Genomic DNA, 18608 nt, shown 5'->3' on the forward strand with positions numbered 1-18608 from the left:
TTCTTGGACTCACTGTATATATATATATATATATATATATATATATTCCACGACTAGGAGTAAAGGTCAGTTTCTCGGACAGGAATTAAGCCAAGAATGTATCCAGCATGTTCCATTAACAAGCTTCTACTGCTAAATTTAATGGTTTGGATTCAGACAAGGTCTTCTGTTGCTTAATCTTCGATAAAGGTCATAGATGTGTAGGTTTCGCTGCACAGTAGAATAGTGCACCACCACGTCAGAGTGCTCACCTTTAACTCAACTTTATCCTCACATTAATTAATTATTATACACGGACATGTCAATAGTCATAGGATACCAGTATATACTGTATATTGGTCATGAAGTGTTACCTGAGTGAATGGCTTGAGGGAAACAGCTGTGTTTGGCTTCTTACAGACTTTTTTTTGCATTGCAGGCATTGATTATTTTCAATTTCAGAGACAACTTCAGTGACAGACAGCTTTCCTAATTAAAAAAAAAACATGCAAAGAAACAATGCTGTGTTTTAAATGTTGCTATGGCCTGCTTCATCTTAACGTAGCTATTTAAACTAATGTTGCTATGGTTCCTACACTACTCAACGTGGTGCCTGGTTTGTAATAATAATAATAATAATAATAATAATTGCAATATATTATTTCTATCAAAACTGTACATAGTCAAAATGTATGCATTTTGTATGCAGTAAGGTTGGTGATATGATATATGATATACCCTAAAATAATATTACGATATTGCATGGCATTTTTGCGATAATGATACTTGGTGATTTGACAAAACACTGAATTAAAAAAATTATGTTAAGAATACACTACTACAACCAAATACAAAAATAATATTATTGCATATGATATTATATGGGACACCCCTAAATGAGAGATTAAAAATACAAGAATTTTATCAGATTTGTAACAGAAGTCAATGATCCAGAATGTCATGATACTAATAATGCCCTCCTCCAAATATCTAGTAAAATAAATGATACTGGACAGATATAATCTCTCTCTAATAGATATATATAATGGAAAAATTGAATTTTCTACATTTTTCTTTTGCTTAAAAAAAAAAAAAAAAAAAAAAAAGTTGTACCCTGATGTGATAATTAGAGGTGGGAGATATGGCACGATATTTCAGGGTATAATATCGTTCAGGATATTCAAAAATGTTGGCGATATTATTGCGTATGAAACGATAGGATAGGCCACACCCCTAATGTCTAGCATTAGCTAAACACAGTAATGTGTACTACATTACTACATTTTATAGGAGCAGTTTCTCAGACAGGGATTACGCCTAGCATTGTGAATAGGAATTTTTCATTGAAAGAAAAATAAAGTCCAAGACTAGTCCAGGGCTTAATCCCTGTCTGGGAAACTGCCCCATGAAGACGTGTAGAGAAGAAGTGTAGAGAAGACACGAGGAGAAGAAGTGAGGAGAAGAAGTGAGGAGAAGAAGTGAGGAGAAGAAGTGAGGAGAAGAAGTGAGGAGAAGAAGTGAGGAGAAAAAGTGTAGAGAAGAAGTGTAGAAGGCAGCAGTGTGTGTTGAACTTGTAAAAGGTCACAGTGAGTGTGCTTTGAGAAAGCCGGGAGGTCGGTGGTCCGGGTGAGAGTGACTGACACTTTTCATCTATAAAATCACAGGATTTGCATCAACAACACACACACATGCATCTATGCCAGTGTACATAAACACACACATGCCCATACAAACATGTGCGCACACACACGGACACGCGCATCAAAGGCGGTAGTTTTGGTGTGTGAAGGGAACGAAAAACAGAACTGCTTGTCAAACACATAGTTTCCCTGAACAGTGAGCCAGACTTTCTCTTAGTGCAAATGTTTCATATCGGTAGAAAACAATATCTGATGCTTTTTACAGTGAAGCACATCTACATATGAAAACATTGGGCACCCCTTTCCTTTTAATATTAGTTTAAAGTGGCAGTTTGTATTATTTTGTTTCTAAACTGAAAGCAGAGGCATTTTTGAGTGGAAAAGGGATACAATATTGTGTTTAATGGAACCAGTGTGCTGGAATGACCCTCCATGCTAAGCCTAATACAGTGTATTCATTCTAAAAACAGGGTGTTGGGTCGCATTTCGCAGGTGTTCTTCTGGCCATGTCACATGTCTTTAAGTACTTACGTAAATCCGACTCAGATTTACTGAACGAGAGTGGCTGGTGGTGCAATGGAGACTTCAGAAGGGAAAGCTCATTTGCCCATAGTAAAAACTAAGAAACGAAGAAGAGTGAAGCAAGCACCAAAGCCAAAAAAAAGAAAGCGATAGAGTCTGTGCTAAACCTAGGATTATTATCAGATTGGTGTTTGAACTGTGGAGAGAGCTCCTTGACCGTGCTCTCTTTCTCTCTCTGACTGAACATAACCTGGAATCGGATTCATCTGCTTTGAAAGGAGGCCGCATCACACCCGCCCAGTTTAAAATGATTGTTCCGCATGTTCTGTGCAATTCGCCATTCTCACCAGAGAGGGCCCTAAATCCCCCAAATCTAAATTTCTAAGCTTTATAAATCCTATGACTTCTCAGACCTAGTCTAGAACATTTCCTACTGCACATTTCTGAGAAGCGGTGATGCCCTTCTGTCATGTATGTCAGATTACACAATTATGGTATCCTTAGGCAATCTATTTCCAACCACAGTAGCATGAGTCAGTGTGAGAACATGTCTAGAGCACAGTACATGTAGTAATTTCTACATAGTGACATAATGAACTTAGGCTTAATTACAGCAATATGTTTGTGTGTAAGCAGACATATCAGACGTGGCTAAGTCCTTTGTTTTGTTCAAAAGCTTTTATGAGCTCTAGGGAACTTGAAGAAACTGAATGTTAGTGCTGGTAAAAGCACAAGAACACAGTGTGTCGCTATGTGAAAGGCAAAAAAAAAAAAAGTTTACAGGAGGTTTGCAGCTTGTCTGTTGATAATAATGAGGTAAAAGGAAGTAATAGTTATATTAGACGGACATGCCATTTAATCTAAACAATGCTGTACTAAGTCTCTTCTCATAGACAATTCTAGTCTAGTAATGCTACTACCATTTCTACTCATTGCACTGTCCACGGGAGTGGTAATTCCTTCTGTGATTTTTTCATGAACACACGCATCACTTTCATTATCTTATTATAAATATACACTTATTTTAACTCTGACAATTCATGTTGTCTTGTCATGAGCACACTAACCTATGTTTAGTGTCACTCATAAAATAGCACCTCAAAACTTGGCCATTTCTAGGTGACATCCATACTGCTATCCCATGACATTTGCCATGTCAGTGTATGTCACATTACATTATTGATTGAATGAATAAATGAATGAATGTGTGCTTGTGTATGGGTAATAACTAATGGTGTCAATTGAAAAATAAAATAACCAGATTAATACTGACAATATTTTGTGATTAACTTTACTAAATCGCACTTGTTCTTCTTAAGATGCAAGTTTTATAGTGGATATTTAAATGTAAATAAAAGGATGAATGTAAGAAATGTAAAATGCATTTATATTCATATTATTGACGTCAATTAAAATACTAGTGTGTACTTAGGTTTGAGGAGAGATAAAACCAACGTGGGGTACAGAAATAAAGAATAGATGACAAATTGGATAGAGGAAACTTTTTTACTTAAGTAAAAATCTTAGCTTGGTTGTAAGGATTTCTGAATTAGAACTTTATTTGCTGATTATTAAAGAGCGTTTTCACACCTGTAGTTGGTTTCTATGATCCAGATCAGTTAATGAGTTTACTTTAAGTGTTTCTCCTTCTGTTTGGTTTGGTTTCACACAGGCATAAACCTAAACGCATTAAATTGCGCACCATTAAACCACATGAACACATTGTCACCTCAGAGACAATGTCAAAGCTTTTTGAAGAAAGTATATATAGTAATAGGATTCTGTGTTCCAACAGTTCCAACGCAGAAAAAAATTGCCGCTGCGCTTTTAAACACAGTGCTTTCTTTGGAACGTGCAGCGCAGATGCGAGTAGTGAATGCTGCACATACTGCGTGTGTAAACAGCGTGGAGACCTTGTTTGTTTATAGCAGTATATTATCTGGCTAATATATGAGCCTATTTAGCTCAATTAAAAAGAAGTATATTTGATAGCTAGGTCAGATCGAGACCAGAACACTTTTCTTAAAAACAAGCAAACCACTCCAAGAAAGATTATGCGAATTGGGCAGGGACAGGCCAGTCCATTCTGTACTTATTACAGATTCCTTGGGCAAGACTCCTAATGCATTGTTCATAATCCTTTTTGTTCTTTTGCAGTCCATTGAATTGCTTTTTTAAATTGGTCTGTATTTCTCTGGATGTCTTTTCGTGTAGAATCAGAATCCATCAGCTGAGGAGCTTCTCTTCAGTCACTACGTGATCTGTAATGACACTCAGGAGACTCTCCGTTTTGGTCAAGTGGATACAGATGAAAGCGTGGTGTTAGCCAGTGGCCAAAGCCACCAGTACTGTTGGAGATCTCACAAATCCTCACAGGTGAGTGTCTCTTTGTCTGTCTGTCTGTCTGTCTATCTCTCTTGCGTCTCTCTGCCTCATAAATTCTGCATTGATTCAATAACATCAAGGGGAGGAAACCTGGGGACCTGAGTCTCGTTCTGAGTTTTCTCATTTTTACACTCTAACACACACCTGTTAAACCTTAAAAAAACACTATCTCCCTCTAGATCGCGCGCTTCCTTTTCTCCTCTCATTGTTGCCTTTTCTCTGAACTTACATTATTTTTTTCTTTCCATCCACTGTCTGTGTGAATGTGGGAGCGCTAACCATGTTTTTCGAGCAGGATCGTGTTTCACTTTGTGTGGTTTAGGGTTGTGGAATGGAAGACAGGCTGCCAGTGCATTTTCCACCTAACACTTTGAGAGCGAGAGAAAGACAGACAGGGGGTGGAGAAATTGTTTGTGGAAAAAGTATAATTGTTAACAGTGAGCAAATGAGTAATCACGAATCTGTCTGCGCTCTCATCATCTCTTCTGTCCTCAAGTTAATGTGTTATTATAATAACTTTTTATAGTTTTAAACGTAGCTAATAATTTTAAGCTTTGTGTTTTGTTTGATGGACAGGATCTTCTGTGAGTCTCTAGTAATATTGCGTAAATCAGTTTAATTCCACTGAAAATCTGTTCGCACAGTGAGTAGACTGGGAATAGAATGTTAGCTAGCATATTATGGGGTGCACACTCCAGCCTTGCCCAAGAAAACCAGTGAATGGAAGGTTTTTGTTCGCCTTAAAGGTAAACGCCGGTGTAAAATTTACTTTTGGTGTAGTAAATCATGATAAAGAGTACTAACCTTTGTTGAATAGCCCCCGCATTCCAAGATCCAGCAATATCATTCTATTTGCCAAAACACCCTTTAGACTGGGTGATACATGGGGCATATTTTTGCCCTTTTAGATACAGCCCTTTTTACACTGGTATCCAGGCTCAAAGTAGCTCCACACCTTATTGGTGGAATTTGGAGAGCACTGACATTTAAAATGAGGCATTAATACCTTTAATAATATTAAAATGACTACTGTAAGATGGCAGCACCCTGAGATGTAAGTTACACTACTGGATTTAAACTGTGGTTTTTAATAAGCTTCTTAAGCCTCGTTTTAAATGTCAGGGCTCTCCGGGTTCTACCAATGAGGTGTGGAGCTATTTTAAGCCTGAATAACGGTGTAAAAAGTGATGTATCTGCAGGGGAAAGAATATGCCCCATTTATCACCCAGTCTAAAGGGTGTTTGGACAAATGGAATAAAATAGCTGGATCTCAGAAAGCTGCGGTAGAACAGAGGTGGGCTTAGTTTAGGAGGTTATAACCTTTTTATCATGTTTTACTACACCCAAAGTCAGTTTTACACATGAGTTCTCCTTAAATGTCCTGTTCAGATTGGTCCTTGGTTAACTGTTTCTATCACAGGGCTGTCAAAGTCTCAGTGGTGATCTGTTCCAGCCAGATTCCAGCCAGGTTCCAGTAAAAATAGATGATCCAGGATCATTAAGGGTTTACTGAGCTCTGTTAGACAGCTGATGAGAGGTGATCTTAGATTAATTAGTACTGTTCTGCTGAGATACTTGATAAATGGAGCCCATTGTCTTGTCTACCCACCTTATATTCAATCTTTTAGCACTTTTTTCAAATGGCCAAACTTGTTTAGTTGCTTATTTTCAAACTTCTAATCACTCTAATAGCTCCTCTTGCCTGAATTTGCCTTTTGAATTTGATTTTGTAGGCTTTTCAGGGTAAATTTGTTCTATTTTAGGCCCAAATTGCTGCTTGTTGTTTTTCAGATACAGGCTTTCTTTGTTGTTCTTACATTTTTAACTTTTAGGAGGCCATGCCCTGTTGTCTGCGTATGCATCTGCAGTGAGTGTGAGGTTTGTAGCTCCTGAGGCAGCTTTGTCTCTCCGCAGTCACCCAAACAACTGAATGAGTGTATTGAATAGCTGTGGCGTTTCTCTGTGTAAATGAATGCAGGAACATGTGTCACTGTGTTTAGCTGTGGTTTCATGTTCCAGCTTTGGGTTGGATGCTTGGAGTGCTTTGTGAGGTATGGTCTGCTGCCTGTCCTTGTTGTCCTCTTGAAGCAGTGCTTCGACAGACTTGCCCCTCTCTCACTGTCTGAGCTGTACAGATTCCTGCACTTGATGACCTTTAGACTCGTGGCTGGTTGGGTTGGGTTGTATTGAAGTAGCTGCCACCACCAGTGGAAGAAGTGCATGATATGGGCAAAAAATGTATTTATAATTAAGTTGTTAGATATCTTATTATCAGTGTAAAGCATCTAAATAAATAAAAAAACATAAATTAGCTTGGCTTTAATAATTTGTACCAGAACTCTTCCTCACTCTACCTCCAGCCTCTTATTATGTCACATGATCACAGTCTGTTGCATCAAGATCTTCCTCTGTTGCTGCATGTGGGTAACACAGTTGCTAATATCCACATCATCATCATTGCAGCTCTTTCCATTCTATCTGTATATCTTAAACTCACATCGCAATTACAATGAAAATACAGTTTATTAGGGGCTGAGTGGTGCAGAGCGCTCTAAAGTGCTGCCACTATGAATCGGGAAATGGCTGGTTTGAATCCCGGCCTTGCAGCTTGCCATCAGCTGCCGGAGCGCCAAGAGAGCACAATTGGCCTTGCTCTCTCTGGGTGGGTAGATGGCGCACCTTCCCCACATCACTCCAAAGGGTGATGTCGATCAACACAAGGCTGCATCTGTGAGCTGATGTATCAGAACCGAGTCACTGTGCTTTCCTCCAAACACACTGTGAAGCTACTCAGCAATGCTGCATCAGCAGCAGTTTGAAAAAAGTGGTGATGGCTGAACTTCACATGTATCGGAGAAGGCAAGTGCTAGTCTTTACACTCCATGTGTTGTGGCATCACTAGTGATGGGAGATATACAGCTGAATAGCAGCTGAATGAATGGGACAATTGGCCTATAGCTAAATTTGTGAGAAAATAGGGAAACAATTTGACATGTATTAAAAAAAATATGATTTATATCTACCCCTTTCACTGGCACTCCCTTTATTTTTGTTGGTGCTGATGCTTTGTGAGGGCATGAGCTGATGCTGTAAAGTGTAAAGCAAAGCTGCAGACAATACCCTCTTATCTGCATGCTGAAATCATGGTCTGGCTCTCCGCGTTCCACATATCTTCATACACTTCCTCTGTCTGTTGTGACTGTCTTTGTTGTCTCTGTATGTGGATTCTGCTTTTCATTAAATACGAGGCTTGGTCTTCATCCCAAACGACAGCATTGTTCCTTGTTCAGTCTGTCTATATGCACACAACAACGCAGAGAAGCCTGTTTGCTTTTAATTTACCCAGCAAAGGAGCAGTGTTCTGGGGCAGTGAACTCTGTGGTGAGGGCTCGGTTCCTCTGAGAGCACTGGAACGTAGATTACGGCAGGACCGCGACTGAGGGGAGGCGTTCGCTCGAGTCTGGAGAGAGTTTAGGAGGATGTGCTGCTTCCTGCCGCTCCCCTGGGATCAGGCATCATCTGAGTCACAGTAGTCGTTGCCAAAGCAGTGCAGATGATTTTCAAAATAACACACACACACACACACACACACACACACACACACACACCAATACACACCCAATCATTTGCAGTTCTAGTTGATGATGAGTATTTCTGGTTTGTATTCATTTTCCTCGCAAATAAAACACAATTAACACTCCTGATTTTAGTAATGATAGTAGTGGAGTTTGATCAAACACAGTGACTGGATCTATTCAGCGAACACTGAAGGGGAGGGATCAGGAACGTTCCTCCATGCACTACCTATCCACATCCATTAAATATGTTATTCATCAATATTAGTACTTTATAATTGTATGTTTTTTTGTTACATATGTGGAACTGGAATGAGAGAGTTGGAATTAAAGTGATAACAGTGAAATAAATGAGTGGTGAGATTTTGTACTTGGAAGTAATAAGAAAAGCGATTACAGCCTCATTACAATTTTGGATGGAAGAATAATTAGTCATTTGTTAGATTACATTAGCTTATGATTTGTGAAGAGAATTCTTCATCTGGCTGCATCTGCAGCTTGTTTGCTCACTATCTGATGGTAGATGCTGTACTTTAGTATTAGCTGTGATAAGATGGTATTGGCGCTGCACGATATATTGTTTAAGCATTGTCATGGTGATGTGCACATGTGCAATAGTCACATCGCAGGACATATGATGTCACCTAAGCCAGTTAAATCGAACACTTTATGTTGCAGTGTTTTCATTCTTGTTGTAGTTTTCTGAGTGAACAGCGCTGTCTCTGTCTCTGTGTCTGTGTGAGGGACAGGCTGCTGCTGCCTGAGGAGCAGGAGGGGGAGGGGGAGTGGGCGTAAACATAAGGTAACCGCATGGCCTCCACATGGCTGGGAATGTGCTTGCAAATGCAGCACAGACAACCTGTCCAAAGCTGTGTGCCTCAGTCCAACACAGTTTTGCACAGATATTTCCAGTTACATCTGAACATCTGAGGTGCTGACTCGGCTCTCGGTCGGTCCGGATCTCTGACGCGATACAGCGCATGGGTGGGGGATGGGCATGTGACACCATGGGTCCTGCATTGTTTAATATCGCAATATACAGCTCTAGAAAAAAAGAAGAGACCACTTAAAAATGATGAGTTTCTTTGATTTTACTGAATTGAAAACCTCTGGAATATAATCAAGAGGAAGATGGATGATCACAAGCCATCAAACCAAGCTGAACTGCTTGAATTTTTGCACCAGGAGTGGCCTAAAGTTATCCAAAGCAGTGTGTAAGACTGGTGGAGAAGAACATGCCAAGATGCATGAAAACTGTGATTAAAAACCAGGGTTATTTCACCAAATATTGATTTCTAAACTCTTAAAACTTTATAAATATGAACTTGTTTTCTTTGCATTATTTGAGGGTCTGAAAGCTCAGCATCTCTTTGTAATGTTTAGCCATTTCTCATTTTTTTGCAAACAAATGACAATATTTCTATTTGGAGTTTGGGAGAAATGTTGTCTGTAGTTTATAGAATAAAACAACAATGTTCATTTTACTCAAACATAGAAACTCAGAGAAACTGATTCAGAAACTGAAGTGGTCTCTTAGTTTTTTCCAGAGCTGTAAATCGTTAAAAAACAAACGAACATTGCAATGTCAATTTTTTTCCAATATCACACAGCCATACATGGTATGGTCTGTTCATGTTGGCATAAACAAGAAAATCCATGGCAATTTAAATATGTTGTTTAAACCCACTTGAACAATTCCATGTTAGTGTTGTAGTAATGTCTTGTTACTTTTTGTCTATTACTTTACTATTATTTTTAAACTATATAACTTCTTCTTCTTCTGCATATCCGTATATGTGTAACATAAATAGAAAATTAAAAAGAATTATGTAATTTATATCTGAGAAAAATATTTGTCTGGAAAGTAACTTTCACAACAAAACAAAAAGAATGCTCTTATAATGCAGTCTGTCCTTGAGATGCATTAGAAAGTGTTGAACCAAATGTTTTAATGTAGCTACTCTTACAGAGCTCTTTCAGTCCTCTAAAATAAAGATTAAGGGCAGCATTTGTAGAAGGCTTCAACCTACACGCATCACTTTTCCTGTTTTTTTGTTGCTTTGCTTGAGAGAACCTGCAGCTGACTCTTATTTTGCCGCATCTGTGTTTCAGCAGTGAAGGTTTTAGGAATTATTGCTGGAAGAGAACAGTGTGTACGCACAGTCTAGGCATCAGTGTGGGACAAGTCGTTCTGTCTGATTAATTCACTAATTAATTAGGAAGTTCATTAGGTCATGGAAAGTCTGAACATGCTTTAGTGTTGTTTTTTTGCACACATTTTAATAATAATGTCTATAAGTTATTATAAATCACTCTGTAGCAAACTTTCTTCAGATAGATTTTGTAAAAGAAATGAAAGAGGGATTAATGTAGATCAGCAGATAAAAAAAGTCAATAAAAATTATTGTTGAGGAACTCATGATTTAAAATAGTAATACTAGATCTAATATGTATTTTTAATATACAGTGACATATAATATGTTTGGGCACTTCCTTTCTTTTGAAAGTGAGACTGTGAATAGCTAAACAAGTAGAAGATTAATTTATTTCCAGGAGGTGAGAATGCAGAAAAGTGTCTCTTCTAAAGACTCACCTATAAAGGTTATGCTTGTACTATGTGTTGCTGCATAGTAGAACAGTGCACCACCAAAACACTGCTTTCACCACAAATGATTTTGGCTGAAAATGCAAAAATAAAAGGTAAAATAACCAAACAATTAACCAATTACAAATTTAATGATCTTTGTTGGTATGTCTGTTGTTGGAATGTTAAAAGTGTTTAATGTTCAGTAAATATTTATAAATTGTGCTTTTGTAAAATGTTTTCCTTAGAAAAACAAGACTTAATATTTATTTAGGTTGTTTAATTTATACAATGGTGAAACAAATGGTAAAATGTTTGAAAAAATGAAAGCAAATGAAAAAATGTTTTGGCTTCTGCCAAAAAAAAAATCATTTTCATGTTTTTTTTTTACTTAAACTCTAAGAGCTTGGTAAATATTAAGAGTTCAAAATGCTTGAGGTACCACATATTATTATATGTTATAAAAAAAAAAAATATATATATATATATATATATATATTATAAAATTGGCACAAAAAAAGGAAATTACAAATCTTGCTTAACATTGTAAAAAGTATAACTTTATGCCTATTGTAGAAATGCTATACTCTTAAAATTTGAATTACTGATAATAACAGAAATTTCAATAGTATAATCTGTTTGATTATTTAATACATATAGTTATTCATACATTTTTAATTAAATATGTGTTGTGGTCAGAGTTTACTGTGAAGCACTGCCTTTCTAGAAACTCTCATTACAGAAAAAAGCCTTTTCTTTTTACATCCAACAAACATGAAAAAGACTGTATTCAAACCAAGCTGTTAACGTGAATACACTATAATATAAAAATCCTATAAAATCCTATAAAATAATGTTTCCAAAACACTTCTTTCCTACAATAAGATGTGCCTATGTGTACAGTATGTAAACAATTCCTGAAGTGGTCTTGAGATTAACATTGAGGAAATGTGTGAGACATGGTGTTAACTGCTCCACACATCACCAGTGTCGTCACTTACAGGAGCAGTATCAAATGATTCATACCGGAGCTTCCTTTACAGTGCAACCACAGTTCCTGCTTCCATTAAAAACAATTAAAAACACATTTAGCTGTGGAAGTGAGGGGAACGTGTTTTGGTTCAAGCTGTTTGAACAAGCCCAGAAACACGCTCAGAAAATGAGGTTTAGAATCGATCTCCCTGCCCAAAAACTAATGCTTTCAAGCAGCGAGGGCCGAGCTGTTTGTGCTTTTTTCTTTCAGTCTGCGTTAAATACTGTTGACTTTAGAAATGCTGGTCTTTCTGATTGACCAAAGAATTCTTTCCACTTTTGGTCATAATTAATTGTAAGAGGTTTATTAAGGTTTTGTTCTTTGTTCAATAAAACGTTCTTAAATGACCTTTCTCATCTTTATTAGTACATAAGATTTATTTATGCTAAATCACTAATAATTGCTTAATCTCACAATAAATCTCTTTATTACCCTGTTACTCAGATCATTTAGTGCTGTTTAATCTCTAATTAGTGATAATGAGGATGTAAAATGTGTATTACACAACATGTGATTAAGGCAGATGTTAGTTTAACCCTTACATTAACAACCAAACACAAATAAAATGTAACATTGTAATGTGAAGCACATATAGATATAATAAAGATTTTGTTTTTGACAACCAAAATACTATAAATAGATACTGAATTTGGGATGCAAATGAACGAATTCAGTACTTAATTTGACTTATTTAGTGCTTTTCAGTCTGCAATTACTGATTAGTTGAGCTATAATACACTTGCGGTACGTGCTATACCATGTATTATTGGCACTGATATGCTGAGCTACGGCACCTGACCGCAGCACAGGTAGTGCAAATATTACACGTTATAGCACAAACCGCAAGTGTATTTTTGTGATTATACCACAGTTCCATTATCATTGTTTACTGAAAGATTTGAGTTAAAGAGGAGGAGAAAATATAATCTCTTTGGTTATAAAAACTCCGCGAGTTAAAATACTTCCGTTGCTGCTCTGTTTGTAGCGGCACTGAGTAATACATGGAGAACTTCGGTTCCATGCATTACTGGCTGATAATGGCACTAATAGAACGCTTCTCAGCCAATCACAATCACATTGCGGGGTCGGAACTAACTGTGGTATAATAAAATGTAATCTTACTATAGAACATAGAATGTTCCTTGGTGTAGTGACTTGCTACATCCCATGACTTTTGCCGTGTCCATTAAAAACTAAGAAAAAAAAAAAACCATGCACTGCTGTGGCTGTGGCAGTGGCCTATGTCCCATCCATCTGCACCCACTATCAGGCTTAACTCACTGCAGCTGGTAATCACATAGCATTGCCCACTATTCAACTTTACTCACAAGATAACACCTCACAACTTATACAAGTGTCTGCTTTCCCATGTCCACCTATGTCTACTAACTCATTAACTCAGTACATTAGCATAACATAGTGTACCTGGTTGTATCTGAACTTGCATGAATCAAAGTGAGGCCAATTACACACATTCATATTTAATGTTTATTACAACTAATAAGGCACTTATTAATATTTTTTCACATGACAAACCTGTACCAATAAATGTTATACTGAAATAAAGCTTAATTTATAGTAAATCAATAATTTACACATGACTAATTCAGTCTTTATTTAACAAACAACAAGACCTTAATAACCCCTTCATTTCTGTTCCTTAAAATACAGTGTTATCCAACATTTGTACATCCTTTGAAGTTTGAAGGAAGATGAGAACACCTGAGATGATGTTTTGTCCATTTTGTCAGATATACCCTTTTATCACTGTAACCTCTGGCAGCTGCAGTGATTTGGTCCTTTGTGTTTTCCTGCATGTTGAGTTCAGTGAAGTCGGTGGAAAGCTTGTCTTGAGAATAAGCTAACCCGTGAGTAGGCTTGGTGTTTGAAGTGAGGGAACAGTGAGGGAAAAAGGTCGGGGTTCTAGCACCTTCCTCAGGGCCAGGCCTGACCACAGGGGCAATGGAATGACCTGTTCTATAAACAAACCGGTCGCACATGGGTGAGGTGCACGTTGCTTGCTCCACACACAGCTTTAACACGGCTCTACCATTTTTTTATGGAATAATGGAGCACAGAGATCTGGAAAATTATGTCATTTCCACTCTCCTGCTCTCTAGAGGAGGATGATCTCCCCAAATTGAGTTCAGCTTTTTCATTGGTCATGTTATTGAAATGGAATCTGTCTTCAAACGGCGAGAAATTGAGAGTGGCTTAAGCCAGCTCTCCACCCTGAACTGGGTCACCTCATATTCTGACCCCTGCACTAATTTGTTTTGTTTCACAGTCCAGAACATTTAAGTATGACCCCAGCGTACATCTGCCATCTGCATATCAATTGACACTTTTTTTTTTTCATTTTCTCTTTATTTTCTCTCTTTTTTCTTAAAGTCCATCTTGTGTGTGGATTCATTCGTGTCAGCAGGCTTCAATATGGGGGTCCTGTGGGGGAGCTGTGGTCAAGTAATGCATTGCTGAAGGTGGTGATAATGAACGTGATTGATGGAGTTTATGATGAGAGCTATAAGAGTGTTATTCCGCTCTGCAGATTGCAAATGCTACCAGATGTGTCTGCACAGCTGATCTCCATTAACACCATTATGAGCTGGTTTTCTAACAGGTTTGGCATGAGTGTGTGAGACTGAGCAGTTAAGAAGCACAGAAAATCAGAAATATGAACTGGTAATCTAGCGCACCTCTGAAGTACATTACAGCTCTAGCCCTCTTGGGTTTAAGTCCCTATCAGGGTGGAGTTTCCTTATTCCTTATATCCCCATGTCTGTGTGGGTTTCCCCCAGAGACCCTGGTTTCCTCCCACAGTTAAAAAAAACGTGGAGATCAGGTTAATTGGTTAAACCAAAATTACCCTGGTGCGTGTGGATGAGTGTGTATGTGTACTGTAAGTGGGGTCAATAACAGCTTACATGGACAGAAATGGCAAGTGCTGCACATACCATCCTCAGTGTCAAAACAGCTTAAAGTGTTCTTGGATATGAAAGACACTATCTTTTTTTATTAATTAATTAATTTATTTATTCATTCTCAACTTCATCACTCACCACAATCCTGTCACACAATCCTAACACATACTCAAGTATACATTTTGGTTATCTATACTTTACTGAAGTAATTATATTACATTACATTTTCACACAATTATCTGAACTTTCTACTCCTTACATTTAAATAAAAATAGCCTCGTATTTGATTTTAGCTTGTTTTCATTCAGGCTTCTTATCCTTAAAAAAAAAAACTATCCAGATAAATCTCTCCATCCAGATAGAGTGAATCTGATTGTGGTTTGATGTAGAGAAGTATAAACACATACCATTCAAACACCCTATTGGTTTATACTGTGATCCATCACACCTGTACATATAGGTCAAGCCACACTCCAGCAAGAAAATAGCAGATGTATGTTGTCTAATATAAAGATGGTTTGTGGCAGAGACTCAAGAGACTCCAGACAACTAAGCTTATTTAATATATTTACATTCTACTAAAATACATTTGTTTATAATGGGTATATATATATGCAGCTAAAACAGCCTAGAGCATCCCAAAGCGCTACACTGAGGACAACTGAGTGTTCTGGTAAGCCAGGGCGCTATCACCACATAGCTTGTTTTAACATGGTAAACATGCAGGCTACAGTCCGATATACTCACCTCTGAATGGCGAAAGTGGCTAGTGCTGCAGTTAGCGGCTAATGCTAATACCAATCCAGAACTAAACTGAAACTCCTGTATAACGCTGGACTTCAGTGGACTGGCTTTGCTGCTCCTTACAATCTGACTGGTAGAATTCATACATAAGGTGCACTGGATTAAAAGGCGCACCGGCGATTTATGGGAAAATTATAGGATTTTAGATGTGCCTTACAGTGCGAAAAATACTGTACTTCAAGTAATTTTTCAAACCAATACTACAAAAGTATTTTAAACCCTAGTACCTATACTTCGATCTGAGTAATGAATGTGAAGGTGATTTAATCGTGACACTCTTGATTCTATAAATTTGTTTGTGTTTTCAACAGCTGCTGCACGTGTGTATTGAAGGTTGGGGTAACTGGCGCTGGTCTGAGCCCTTCAGTATCGACAATGTGGGGACTTTGCTCAGAAGCCTACAGAGGAAGGGCCAGACTGCCTCGCTCATCATTAAAGTCCTGCAACTCAACGGAGTACAAAAACAGGTAAGCACTGGAACTTTCTTACAACACTAGCCTTATAAATTTTATACAAACAGTTTGAGTTTGATACAATGGGGAAATTAGCACGAATCCTATTATGATGTATGTAGAAAAACAAACTATATAACGTATGATGAAGACTATAATCAAAATAAAACTAAACAAAAACTAAAACTGAACTGGGAAAGAAAAAAATAATAATAAAGATGTAAAAGAAATGCTGACATCAATCTGTCACTTCAGATGTTATTTCTATCTCTTAGCTTGTCCAGAAATATATGTGTAAAGCGAGTGCTTTAAAATTAAATAACTTTCTCTCAATAGGATGAACAATTGAACACACTGTCTGCTTATTTGACCTTGTTTTGAGGTTGTTGCATCTAGTGTGTTATATAGCCTGACTGAGGGATCTGGTACAGACTGTTGAGAGTTAACATGAGCACGATTGGTTTTCGGCACACATAACCTTCAACTGTCAAACTGAGTAAATTGTGGATATCATCAGTGCTTAGAGAACACTGACCACCTGTATGATTTAATATAGAGAGTGTACATAACTAGTCCTGTAAAATTGGATGGTGTGCAGCACATTTTGATTAAAAAGCACTGTACTGAGTATAGGAGAGTTTTTTTTTTTTTTTTTTTTTAATGTTTCTTCATGTTTTAAAATTTGCTGCAACAAAGCAGTTTAATAATAAATATTGTATTTTATTTGTAAATGTCTTTATACGCTGTGACATAACATTTTATCCACCAGCTCCAACTCTCCAAATGTTCTGTTCAATCCAAAAAAGAAGAATCAGGAGAACTGATAACAATAACCCATGCCATTTTCCTCACTAGGCTCTAGCTTACTCATCCAGAGTGATGCTGTGGTTCATGTAAATAATGGGGTGGAAATCCCAGCACTCGCACACAAACACACACATTCCACATTCCATCCTATCAGCACTGTGTCCACATGTCTCAGTTACACAAACCCCACAAGGCTTTTATCATGTCCACATCCATGTACTCATGTGATGTGTTTACAACACAGTGCAGCAGACCTGACACTCTAAGAGCTTTGTTATTCTGAAGTGTGATGTGAGAAGTGCCTAGAGGGTTGCCGAATGATGACCATTGTGCAGGATGTGCAGTCTTAAATAGTGTGTAATAGAGTGTTTCATTTAATGCTTACTGTACAGTATAGTTTATATTTATTTACAGCTCTGGAGAAAATGAAGAGACCATCTCAGTTTCTGAATCAGATTCTCTGATTTTTCTATTTATAGGTAAATGTTTGAGTAAAATGAACATTGTTGTTTTATTCTATAAACTACGGAAAACATTTCTCCCAAACTCCAAATATAGCAATTTATAGCATTTATGTGCAGAAAATAAGAAAATGCTTTAATAACAAAAATAACATGCAGAGCTTTCAGACCTCAAATAATGCAAAGAAAACAAGTTCATATTCATAAAGTTAAGAAATCAATATTTGGTGGAATAACCCTGGTTTTTAATCTTGACATATTCTCCTCCACCAGTCTTACACACTGATTTTGGATAACTTCATGCCACTCCTGGTGCAAAAATTCAAGCAGTTCAGTTTGGTTTGATGGCTTGTGAACATCCATCTTCCTCTTGAATATATTCCAGAGCTGTATATATTTTTGGGGGGGGCCTAAAGGCAAGTTTTTACTTCTGCGTTAAACCTAGGCCACAGTCTACATGTCTCCAGCAAGAGTGCGCTATGCAGTGGAGTGTGTTTATACTTCTGCATAAGCTTATCAGCGGCTCTGCGTCACTCTGCAGTTTAACAAGTTGCTAATGCAATATGCTAATATTAGCATTTGCCTTTATGGCTGTTTTTTTGTACCAAACATTTATTGAACAGTGATAACCAAGCTCTAGTTAAACCACTAATGGGAGTACCTATTTTTAACAGGTAACTACTCTATTTATTTATTGTAATCCCCCCCATCTCTCTTTCTCTCTCTTTATCTCTCTCTCAGATTATTATCTGTGGAAGGCAGGTGGTATGCAGTTACCTGAGTGAGGCGATCGAGGTCCGTTTGGTGCAGCACACTGTAGGGTTGGAGGGGCAGTTGGAGGTGCGGGAGTTGCAGGCCTGTGTGGAGCCGGAAAGCAAGCTGCCGTCGTACGTGCTGGAGGACTCAGAAGTGACGGAGCTGTGCGTGCGAGCACAGGGAGATGAGGAGTGGTCTCAGGATATATGTCTTAAACAGACAGATGAAAACAACAGCCGTGTGTTACAGGTTAGGACATGTGTGTGCAAATCATTTGTGTGCACATCATCGCTACGTCCTAAGCCCTGTTCGGAGGGGATTAGTTTCTCAGGGGGTCTTGGGGTCATTTTCTCTTTTATGGAGGGTCCTCTGTGATTTTATTCTCGTTCGGAATGACCATATATGTGTTTTTCTCAGACGTCCTCTGAGAAAATTACAGGCTGAATTACCATCTGTTTTTAGCTGAACTCTGTGGTCCTCCGGTAATTTTGATCCCATCTGGACAGACATCTCTGAGTTTAGTCACCTTACGTTTGTTAAAATTGAGCTGTTTGTCCACTGTTACGCACCGTAATTATACTTTTTGCATGCATTTCCATGGAGATCCACATAAAAACACAACAGTGAGTGGAAATGGAGGAGCTACTGAACGCGATGTCGTGTGACTGAGAAAGCCTTAAAAAAAAAAA

At 37.8% G+C, this 18608-nt stretch overlaps 1 protein-coding gene across 2 annotated transcripts in view; it reads left to right on the forward strand.

Moving 5' to 3' along the window:
* LOC103040889 (intermembrane lipid transfer protein VPS13B) overlaps positions 1–18608 on the forward strand; it is a 315108-nt gene that overhangs the window by 278523 nt on the left and 17977 nt on the right. For both annotated transcript variants that reach the window (XM_049463977.1, XM_049463976.1), the window contains exons 43-45: positions 4356–4517; positions 15755–15910; positions 17905–18168. In XM_049463977.1, the coding sequence (XP_049319934.1) occupies positions 4356–4517; positions 15755–15910; positions 17905–18168 (582 nt within the window). The remainder of the gene's footprint in view (positions 1–4355; positions 4518–15754; positions 15911–17904; positions 18169–18608) is intronic.

This window comes from Astyanax mexicanus, chromosome 1 (assembly GCF_023375975.1).
Source record: "Astyanax mexicanus isolate ESR-SI-001 chromosome 1, AstMex3_surface, whole genome shotgun sequence".
In the NCBI taxonomy this organism is placed as follows: Eukaryota; Metazoa; Chordata; class Actinopteri; order Characiformes; family Acestrorhamphidae; genus Astyanax; species Astyanax mexicanus.